General features: G+C 38.5%; 1 protein-coding gene across 1 annotated transcript in view; it reads right to left on the bottom strand.

The window, feature by feature from the left end:
- The window catches only part of ADGB (androglobin), a 248,133-nt gene extending 236,592 nt beyond the window's left edge, over positions 1-11,541 (bottom strand). The window contains exon 1 of the mRNA XM_008006725.3: positions 11,398-11,541. Coding sequence (XP_008004916.3) covers positions 11,398-11,471 — 74 coding nt within the window. The 5' untranslated portion in view covers positions 11,472-11,541. The remainder of the gene's footprint in view (positions 1-11,397) is intronic.
- Between the last annotated feature and the right edge of the window lie 739 nt (positions 11,542-12,280).

The following is a 12,280-nucleotide window of genomic DNA, read 5'->3' as shown; positions in this document are numbered from 1 at the left end:
TACTGATACAAAAACAGACACATAGACCGATGGAACAGGTTACAGAACATGGAAATAAAGTTACCTACCTACAACCATCTGATCTTCGACAAAGTCAACAATAACAAGCAATGTGGATAGGACTTTCTATTCAATAAATGGTACTGGGATAACTGACCAGCCATATATAGAAGATTGAAACTGGACCCCTTTCTTTCACCATGTACATAAAGCAACTGAAGATGGATTAAAGATTTAAATGGAAAATGTAAAACTGTTTAAAAAACACCCTAGAAGAAAAGCTAGGAGATACCATTCTGGACATATGCCCTGGAAATATTTTATGATGAAGGCTCCAAAAGCAATTGCAACAACAACAAAAAAATTGACTAGCGGGACTTAATTAAACTAAAGAGCTTCTCCAAAGTAAAAGAAACTATCAACAAAGTAAACAAACAGCCTACAGAATAGAAGAAAATATTTGCAAACTATGCATCTGACAACAGTTTAATATCTAGAATCTATAAGGAACTTAAATCAACAAGCAAAAAACATACAACCCCACTTAAAATGGACAAAGGACATAAACAGCCAACAAGCATATGAAAAAATGGTCAACATCACTAATCATCAGAGAAATACCAATCAATCATCTCACACCATTAAGAATGGATATTACAAAAAGTCAAAAAATAACAGATGCAGGTGAAGTTTAGGGAAAAGAGGATACTTGTATATTGGTGGAGGGTATGCAAATTTGTTCAGCCATTTCCAAGAAAGCAATTTTGAGATTTCTCAAGGAATTTAAAACAGGACCATCATTTGACCCAGAAATCCCTTTCGTGGGTATATAAATCACCCACGGGAATAGAAATCATTCTACCATAAAGATACATTATACACTCAAGGGAATATAAATACCATTATACACCCAAGGGAATATAAATCATTCTACCATAAAGACACATGCATGTGTATATTCATTGTAGCACTATTCACAATAGCAAACGCATAGAATCAACCAAGGTGCCCATCAACAGTGGGATGGATAAAGGAAATGTAGTACATATATGCCATGGAATACTATGCAGTCATAAAAAATGAAACTATGTCCTTTGCCACAACCTGGATGGAACTGGATGCCATTTTCCTAAGCAAATTAATACAGGAACAGAAAACCAAATACTACATGTTCTCACTTATAAATAGTAGCTAAACACTGAGCACATAGAACACAAATAAGGGAACAATAGATACCAGGGCCTACTTGAGGGTGGAGGTTGGAGGATGAGAAGGATGGAAAAACTACCTATCTGATGCTGTACTGAGGACCTGGTTGGTGAAATAATTTGTAAACCAAACTCCAGCAACATGCAATTTACCCATATAAGAAACCTGCACGTGTATCATTGAAACTAAATTTGGAAGGGAAAAGTAAATAAGCAAAAAAAAAAAAAAAAAAAAAAAAAGGAACTGCCAACCATTTTGCTCATAACCTCTTTGTGGTACAAAGTAGTTTCAAATTGATCTTAGACCCTGACTCAAGGTAGAACAAAGATGAGGCTTTGATTCAAATTTCTAATTAATTAATTTGCATTTTTCAGTATGCTGAAAGGGCCCCATTGCCAATTTGCACAGGACAGCCTTCACCCTTGACCTTAACCTTACCTGATTAAACTCGGTTTTTTCCCCGGTATTTCTGGTTCATACCTGGGACAAAAGCATGGAAAATAGTTCTCAGTTCTTCCTACTTTCTGTCCCTTTGCCTTTATATCCGTAAGGTTTTTTGTTTGTTCTGTTTTGTTTTGTTTTGAGACAGAGTCTTGCTCTGTCACCAGGCTGGAGTGTAATGGCATAATTTCCACTTACTGCAGACTTTACTTCCCTGATTCAAGCGATTCTCCTGACTCACCCTCCCAAGTAGCTGGGACTACTGGCGTGTGCCACTAAGCCCAGCTAATTTTTGTATTTTTAGTAGAGAAGTAGAGACGGGGTTTAACCATGTTGGTCAGGATGGTCTCGATCTCTTAACCTCATGATCCGCCTGGCTCAGCCCCCCAAAGTGCTGGGATGACAAGTGTGAGCCACCGCGCCCAGCCTATCCATAAAGTTTTAATAACCTGTAGCTTTTTTATTAATTTAATAATTCACCTGGATACATATCATCCCCTTGGATTTAGTAAATAGCTCCCCTGAATATGGCTCTACACACACACACACACACACACACACACACACACACACACACACAAATAGTAATTTCTAAATAGTACCACTCAGAAACAAATGCTGCAGAAACTTTGATGAGAAGCTGAGCAATAGCTTTGGGTTGACCCTGGCCTCTGAGAATCTCTGGAAAGCAAGCAAGTGTGGGCAGATCGGTCTGAAAGTATGCTGAACTGGAGACGGTGAGGTGAGGAAACAGGTAAAATGGGCATATTAATCTTCTGAGAATCCAACTGAAGTAATGTATTAAATTGTGATATTTAATATATTAATTAATTAATATCACCAGGTCAGAAAGATGGAAAAAAATAATTACAAAATATTTGGATTATGGCCTTCATTTTGACACCACCACCAACTAAAAAAGAGACCCCAAAAAATAAGAAAAGAAAAAACAAATATATGCTTATTTACTTTAAAAATGTACTATATGCTAATTCAGCCATACAAATTAACATAGCTACAGCCTTAAAACCTGTACTTAATTAGCTTGTAGCTACCCTGGGAAGGAATGTTAAAATAAAATTTCAAAGCACCTTGTTGGCCATTTGTGTACCATGGCATGACAACATATACATATATTCATTATCAAGGTTGAAAATAAGAAAGATTAGTAATGTTTCTATCCAATCTTTCATATTATACAAATTCCTTGATTTAAATAATTTGTGCACAAAAACAAGAAATGGGGAAAGGATTCCCTATTTAATAAATGGTGCTGGGAAAATTGGCTAGTCATAAGTAGAAAGCTGAAACTGGATCCTTTCCTTACTCCTTATACGAAAATTAATTCAAGATGGATTAGAGATTTAAATGTTAGGCCGAAAGCCACAAAAACCCTAGAAGAAAACCTAGGTAATAACATTCAGGACATAGGCATGGGCAAGGACTTCATGTCTAAAACACCAAAAGCAATGGCAACAGAAGCCAAAATTGACAAATGGAATCTCATTAAACTAAAGAGCTTCTGCACAGCAAAAGAAAATACCATCAAAGTGAACAGGCAACCTACAGAATGGGAGACAATTTTTGCAATCTACTCATCTGACAAAGGGCTAATATACAGAACCTATAAAGAACTCAATCAAATTTACAAGAATAAAACAAACAACCCCATCAAAAAGTGGGCAAAGGATATGAACAGACACTTCTCAAAAGGAGACATTTATGCAGCCAACAGACACATGAAAAAAATGCTCATCATCACTGGCCATCAGAGAAATGCAAATCAAAACCACAATGAGATACAATCTCACACCAGTTAGAATGGCAATCATTAAAAAATCAGGAAACAACAGGTGCTGGAGAGGATGTGGAGAAACAGGAACATTTTTACACTGTTGGTGGGACTGTAAACTAGTTCAACCATTGTGGAAAACAGTGTGGTGATTCCTCAAGGATCTAGAACTAGAAATACCATTCGATCCAGCCATCCCATTACTGGGTATATATCCAAATGATTATAAGTCATGCTGCTATAAAGACACATGCACACATATGTTTATTGTGGCACTATTCACAATAGCAAAGACTTGGAATCAACCCAAATGTCCATCAGTGACAGACTGCATTAAGAAAATGTGGCACATATACCCCATGGAATACTATGCAGCCATAAAAAAGGATGAATTCGTGTCCTTTGTAGGGACATGGATACAGCTGGAAACCATCATTCTCAGCAAACTATCACAAGAACAGAAAACCAGATACCGAATGTTCTCACTCATAGGTGGGAATTGAACAATGAGGTCACTTGGACATAGGAAGGGGAACATCACACACTGGGTCCTATTGTGGGGAACGGCGAGGGGGGAGAGATAGCATTATGAGATATACCTAATTTGTGACCTAGAAGTGTCAAAGTAATATTAAAGTCAATTAAAATCTTTACATAGCCACTTTTGATTAAGTTACTATTATTTTGCTCATCTAGAACAGGGTTCCCCAACCCCTAGGTCACTGCAGTACCAGTACAGGTCCATGGACTGTTAGGAACTAGGCTATACAGCAGGAAGTGAGCAGTGGGTGAGCATGCACTACCGCCTGAGCTCTGCCTCGTGTCAGATCAGTGAACACATTACATTCTCATAGGAGCACGAACCCTATTATGAACTGCGCATGTGAGAGATCTAGGTTGTGCACTCATATGAGAAGCTATTAGGTTGTGCACTCTTTATGAGAAATACTGCATTCCCCCTGCCCACCGCCATTGGTGGAAAATCGTCTTCCACAAAACCGATCCTGCTCCCTGATGCCAAAAACGTTGGGGACTACTAATCTAAAAGTATTAGCACCAGTGTTATTAGTTTCAAAGAATAAAATTGATCATGTTTTTAGGTAACAACGAAGTACTAATTCCATTAGTTTGTTAATTTATGTCTTTTCAGCCTAATTCTACCTCTATAATAATTCTACAGAGTAAACAGAATTGTTTCTCCCTCAAAACTACCAATTGGATGATTAAGAAAAGATTTCATTACCAGAGATAATTCTTAAATTGTGCCAAATTACTGAACAAATGCTCAGATTGAGACTATTTCAAAGGGAGAACTAAAGGCCCTATTAAAAATAAAGGGGTATCCTCATTAAACATGGAATTTTGCTGTGTTTTTTATACTTAAAAACATACAACTGACATGTGTAAAATGTCCAAATCTGTGCCAAGTGTTGTCCCGGGTGCTGCAGATGACTATGACAGGGCCTTTTCCCTCTGGGCTCTCCCAGTTTCTGTCTGGTTCTGAGTCAGGGGGTTTATGGTTTAGCTCCTACACTGAGTTTGCTGTTCAACTCAATTAAGTTACACATGCATTTATGAAATATATACTGTAAAATATATATTCAGGCCCTAGAGAGAATGCAAAATAAGTAAGGCAAGGCATTCAGAAATCTGTCACTGAATTTTATTTAAATATTTTTTATTTTCTTTTTCAGACAGAACGGCATCCTGGCCTGGACATCATCGTCATATATTAAAACTGCAACTGGAGACCAGAAACTTGGCTTGTATAGTCTTTAACCACAATCATCTTACATACAGATCTGCTGTGCACAGTGCACACTCACATCCCATTTAATATGTTCCTCACTATCATCAGGAGGATCAAGAATCACGCATTCCCCATTATCTCAGACCATCACTATTTCTTATAGTGATTTCTAACCCAGCATAAATTCTATGCAATTGTCAAATTGTACATCATAAATCACCATTTTGATGTTTGAAACTGTGTGTATTTCCCCACTATATATAGTTTGAATTATTTAATCTATCCCTGTCATTCTGCTGGATACTCATCTTAGATGCTTTATGATTCAACTTGGATGACCTGTGCCCCACTTTCCTGTTGCCTGCACTGACCACCCCACTAACCTGTGCCTTTTGAAACGGAAGAGTGGCTATTAGACAGAGGCAATGAAAAACCAGCCCCATTTGGAAGTGTTCTTCCTCTCCTCTAACTCATTTTAGGAGTCTCATGATTTCTCTACTTTACCCCCACACCAATGCATGATTCCTTCTATGACTTTCAACAAGTTTCTCCTGTCAAATGTGTCATTACTCTGTATCTCCTGGTTACTTCTATATGAATCCTCCCTTCCCTGGCCCCAGAGTATAAATCCCTTGACAGAAAGCATCATGTTTCAGAATTCCTTATTACCTAGGGCCTACCAGTGCCTTAGGCATGGGCAATGCTCAATAAACAATTGGGAAATAGGCATAAAGAATAAGCTATCCTCTGGGAAAGTTTCTGTCACTGAAGTTGATCTTTTTTTTTTTTTTTTTTTTTTTTTTTTCATTTTTAAGGTGCACTTTTATTCAACTGATCTAAAGTCAATGTACAGGTAAGCCCCGGCTGCCTCTACCCGCTCCCAGGGAGAGCAAAAGCCTTCATACATCTCAAATTGGGGGACAAAAAAGGGGGACCAAAAAGGCTGATCATTCAAAATAAAACAAAATACAAAAGTATTAAGGTGAAGATTTTAAAAATGTTGCATTATATTATTTACACAAAAGCAATACTATCACCTCCCCTTTGTGGACCTGGGAGAGGACTGGGCCATTCTCATTAGAGAGAAGTGAGGTGGCTTTTAGGAGGACAAGGGACTTCCTGTAACAATGCATCTCATGATATTTGGAATGGCTACTAAAAAAGGAACAATGTACAAAGTCCTTGGCCATATTGTAGAACTTTGGGGGATGCTCACTCCAACCGACCTTTTAAATTTGTTAATTGACTATAGTTGTTGAGTTCCACACAGGTCACCTGGGGAAATCACAAGACTCAGGTGACCCCTGGGTTGTTGACAGTTTCACCTCTTACCTCTGCCTTCTGGTGTGAGCTATGCGAACTGGACCTCGGGTTACACAGGGCACCTCCCTAATGTGTCCTGCTGACTTAGGGGAGGTTTCTTTTCTGAACGCTGCAGGTAGAGGAACATATTAGGTACCAACCTCTGTTGCATAGTTTCATTAGATTATCTCTCTCTTGGGCCTCAAACAACCAAGAAAGAATTCACTTAATCTAATACACAGCAAGATATTTATTCCTCTATTTTATGTTGGTTTTCATTGTATTAAATCTTGAATTCAGCTTTTGTAATAGTATCCTTTTCAAATTTCCTATAGAGAGACATGTTGATCATTTTTGAAAATTCTCTAAAATTTAGATGTTCGTTTTAGTCATAAGTTAGATTAACTTGAAAATTATGAAATATATTTCATTCTGCTTTTGAAAGAGGCTTAATATTATTTTATAAGTACAAATCTACAAGGTTATATGGTTCTTGTTAGTTTAACAGATGACCTGTTTTTCAATCTTGGTTTGAATGTCCTTTTGGAAGTGAAAAAAATTTTATGACTATAAACATCAAATTGTGTCCCTATCTCAAACTTCCCATTAAGGTTCCAAGTATTTTAGTGTATAAAGTTTATACATTAATACTGTCAATACTTAAATTGCATGACTTCTTTTGTCTCTGTTGTGTTGTCTATGATATACACAAAGAATTATATTTAGTACTTCCAAGAAGATCAAATTTTTGTCTTGATATCACTACAAATCAATCCAGTGGCATCTAATTGGTGAATGAATCTCTGTAGCACCTATTAGTTTTCAAATCAATTAGATTGATCAATTAATTTAAATGTGTTTATAATTGCTAATTGTTATTAGTTTGTATTACAGACTGCATATCAGTGACTCCCCTCCCAATATACACATCTTAAAATGTTAATTCTCAGAATAGTTTTAGGATATGGGGTCTTTGGAAGGTAATTAGGTTATCAGGGTGGGACCTCATGATGCGATTATTGTCCTATAAGAAAAGTAACAGAACTAACCAGCCTTCTCTCTCTAGCACGTGAGGATACAAAAAGATGGATATCTGTGAGTTAAGTAGAGCAGCCTTCCTCAACCTTTTGGGCACACATGGAAGACAATTTTTTCCACGGATAGAGAGGGGGATGCATTAGATTCTTGTAAAGATCATACAACCTAGATCCCTTGTATGCACAGTTCACGATAGGATTTGCACTCCTATGAGAATTTAATGCCACTGCTAATCTGACAGAAGGGGGAGCTCAGGTGGAAATGTGGAAATGTTGACTCCCCTGCCTGTCACCTCCTGCTGCGCAGCCCAGGTCCTTACAGGCCATGGACCAGACTGGTACTGATCCACAGCCCCAGTGGGTGGGGATCCCTGAAGTAGAGAGTCTTCCCCAAACCTGACCATGCTGGCACCCTGCTTGTTGACTTCTAGCCTCCAGAACTGTGGGAAACAAATGTTTGTTATTTAAGCTACCCAGTCTATGGTATTCTGTTACAGTAGCTCAAACTAAGATGCTGATAATGAGAGTTAAAATCTGTGACAGTTGTGATGTTATGTTAAAGTTATATTATGTTAAAAATTGTTATGTTAAAAGATGATTAACAGGACAATTAATTAAACCGTGGTTTTAAACATCTTACTGCAACAAAATCCCCTCACTAATTATGGGTCTAATGAAGTTAAAAAATATATCTGATAACATCATGGAAACTTAGAACTGGAAGAAAATATAAAGCAGGGAAGGGAGAACAGGACATGCTGGGGTAAGAGTAACTTTAATTAAAGGGCTCCCCCTTTAAAGAAGAGAAAACTAAATGTCAGAATAGAAAATGACTTGTCCAATGTCAAAAAACTGATGCCAGAGTGAATCACCCTAGAATAGTGATTTCATACTGGCTGATACAGAGAACTAGGAAATAGATAAAATAGAAATTGTTTAATGTAAAAAACTTACAGCTTAGTTACCTGGAATAGTTTTTCTTGGTGATTCAAAGTTATATTTACTTATTAATGTGAACATAGATGATTCTACTGTAATCAGTTGTAACATCTCAGTTTTTGAACTTTGCCAATGGCAGATCAAAACGGAAAGACAAGGAAAATTGGGCTTCAATAAAATTCAGAAGGAATGAAAACCAAGGCGGATAACATAACTATTAGCTCATTTAATAAACACATGGTGACTTTTTTTGTGTGCTAGTTGCTGTATGAGGCAAAAGCCAAACATGACACTTATTCCCAGTCTGACACATAATTTTAGGGCAAAAGAGAGATGCTAGAGATGGCATCTCTAGGAGAATAACATTCTATTGCATAGCCATTTTCAAGGTTCTGAAGACTTTCTTTTATTTCTGTATCCAGTACCATGTTAGAGTTGGTCGCATTTATTGGATGTGTAAACACAAAGTGTGGTAAAATGACATAAAAACTTACTCTAAATCTCCCAGTGTATTTTAAATAAAGGGCCTTGCTAGACTTTGATCTCTATGCCTCATACTAAGTGACACTTTGTCTGTCCTACATCTAGGGGTGAGCTTTGGTTCTGTGATTAGTTCTTCAGTTAAACTTAGAAGATAGACTTGATTTATAATGAACTTAACATCCTATCATTTAATGCTACAGAAAAATCTAATGATCTGGTGTTTGATGCTCAATAGATAGTTTCTAACAAATCTTAGCTTTTAAAAAATAACTCTTTGCCCTTCCTCTTCTATTTTCATAAATATATGCATACATTTTTATTGACATAATTCACATATTTTCTAGAAAAAATATATTAGACATTTATTACTATCTCAAAAAGAAATAAGAATTCTTAGTAAGAAGAGAGTTTGCATCTTACCAGTGGGGATCTAGTTTCTATTGTGTAATACAACCATCACAGGATCAGGGCAAGTAATGTGTTTTATGGTGTCTGGTTTGATAAGTTTCTTTATGGGAGTTAACAGTCACATCTCTTTCAGGATATAAACTCATTAAAGTCCAAGATTTTCCCAAAACTCCTAAAGAGTTGTGAGCCTTCAATGTGTATTACTTATAACATCAGTGACTTAGTTATTTTTGTGTGTGTATGGTGGGGGGTGTATTCAAAATTCTTTTGCAATCCTTTAATGTCTCCTAGTTAAGAGAGTCACTCATTCATTCACTAAACACTTTTGAGAGCTACTATGTATGACCGTGGAACTACTCTAAGTACTAAGAATTCAACAGTATATAAAATAGAAAAGGAAAAATCCCTGCCTTTCCTATTGGGAAGACAAATGAAAAAAAAATGTAGTTTTTAATAAGTGAAATATATAGCATGTTAAATGAGCAAAAAAAAGTCAATGAAAATAAACAAAGCAGTGAAGGAAGACAGGGAGCTTTGTTTTGTTTTGTTTTGTTTTGGCAGAGAAGTAGAGGTTGTAATTTTAAATCAAGTGGCCAAAGAAGCTAACGGGAGAAAATGATATTTAGTTACACTCCTGAAGGAAGGGAGAGAGAAAACCATATAGATATTTGAGCAGAAAAGCTTTCCAATATGGGAAACAGCAAGTGTAAAGGCCTGCGGTGGGACCAATCCTGAGATGACTCAGGGAGTGGAGAGGAAGCTAGTGGAACATAACGTTAGAGAAGTAATTAGAGGCCTGATTCTGACGGGCCTCTTTGGCCTTGGACCTAGAGGAATGGAAACCCTTAGACAATGCTGAAAAGACCTGACTTTGGTTCACAGAAGTAGAGCAATCCTATTAGATATGTAATATCTATATAAAATTGTATATGTAATATTACTCATATATGTTATATCTAAAATTTAAGCTAGTAAAAGGAGTGGATTATCTGCCAGATAATTGGAAACCTGCTTATGAGAGAGGTTAGAACTAAGGGACTAGAGATTTGCAGACATGGGAATGAGTCTGGGAGAAGAATTCACAAAGAGAAAGAGTTTAAATCCTAGGGATCAGTGAATCCTAGGGATCAGTCCAATGTGGAATTTTTCAACCAGGGAAGGAAATGGAGAAACAGGCATCAAGGATGTAAAACTTCAATTTGAAATGATTGATTGCATCCCCCTTCCCATCAGGCAGAGCGTGAAGAACATGAATGATCCCACTGAAGCAGGGCTGGCAGCTGGGATTCTCACAGTGGGAATGAACGTTAGAAATGGTGTAAGTTCAAACAATAGCCCCAGTCCTGTGCTGCCGATAACTGGATATCTCTAGGGAAACCGACCAAAGAAAATAATAATCGTGGGGAAGTACATCCTAAGACACACCACTAACACCAACCCAGGACAAAGGCACCATAAAGATTCCCTGATTGAGGGTCTACTACTTTCTCAGAGTAAACGTTAGAGTAACATAAACTGTACATTTATGCTGTTTGAAGGTTTTGAAGCCACTTTATGTCTGATTATATCTGATTAAAGGTCGGAGTCGTTGGACCGGGCAGACGCATACTAGCAAATCACCATTAAGGTGAAATGTGTCCATGTCTGTCTGTCTTTCTCTGTATCATTTCTGGGGCCATGCAGATGTGGCTTTAACCAGAAGTCTTTGAGATATGCCTCTTTCTTAGGAAAGCTATAGCCTTTCTAACTGTCTGAGAGGGCTATGAAGGAGAGGAGGGGTGGGAGATTCACCCATGGGAGCCGAGCACCCAAAGCAAGAAAATCAGGGGCTCTGGGAAAGGAAGTGAGTCAAGACAGGTAAGAGAGAAGTATGAGAGCAAGCACCTCCTGGATCTGGTTTACTAGAGAAGACAAGCTGCGAGGAGGCCACTAAACTTCTGCCCTGGCAGAGTTTGCTACAGGGAGGCAGCCCCAGAACTAGTGGTGATGCCGAGGGACTAGGCCAAGGGATGGACGGGCAGGCAGAGGTCCCTTACTCTTTCGATTTATCCGATCCGTGCGCCGAGTTGATACGATGCACCTCTTTCTTTTTGGTTTGTTTGGAGGCCATGACAGAAGCCGATCTATGTAGGGCTGAGCTCTGAGCAAAGAGCCTGCGGGCGCGCTCAGGTTGAGCGTCTGCGTTGCCAGGAGACGGCGTCCGGCGTCCAGCGTCCCTGAGAGCGGGGGCGGGTCCCTGGGGGCGGGCTCTGGGGCCTCTGGCTGCAGTGAGACGCAAGCGCCTAAACTCAAATCCCACATCCCCGTGGAGGATCTTGGAGTTGGTGTCTGGAGAGAAATCGAGGTTCTGGGGCGTGGGTTTGACATTAGGATTACTGCGCAGCCCTGATTAATTGGCGTTCTTTTCTGCAGGACCCACTCTGCCTGGCTTTGCCCTTAGGAATCATAGACATTTGTCGACTCTTGAATATTCAGCTGTTTGAAGGTGGATATTATCCTAGTACCACCCCAGGTATTCTCTTGGCTAACATAACAAGTTCCTTCAGTAATCACTGAGGAGACATTATAGTCATGCTGAATTTGTCAATGGCTCGAAAACCTGGGGTCCAGAAATTAACACAGTGGGTATAAGGAAGGCAGAAAAAATGACACCTTGAGCCGCTGAAGGCTAGGTGATGATGACATCTGTAATAAAACCAATAAGGTGTCTTGTTGTTCAAATGAAAGAGTGAGCCCAAGTCATGGGCTCAAGTGGTCCTTTACAGACTGTCCTATAAAAAGTCCAGGGGCCAGATGACACAGACAGAACCAAGTAAAATGAGACTTATTAGGGCACCGGCTTACGGCTCAGTCATCAATGGTGGTATTTATTAGTTATCTTGCCTTGGGCTAGTTTTTCCCTTTAAGCCTCAGTTTACT

The sequence above is a fragment of the Chlorocebus sabaeus genome, chromosome 13 (assembly GCF_047675955.1).
Source record: "Chlorocebus sabaeus isolate Y175 chromosome 13, mChlSab1.0.hap1, whole genome shotgun sequence".
Lineage (NCBI taxonomy): Eukaryota > Metazoa > Chordata > Mammalia > Primates > Cercopithecidae > Chlorocebus > Chlorocebus sabaeus.
Note: the sequence above shows the minus strand (reverse complement) of the source record. Positions and strands in the feature narration are given on the sequence as shown.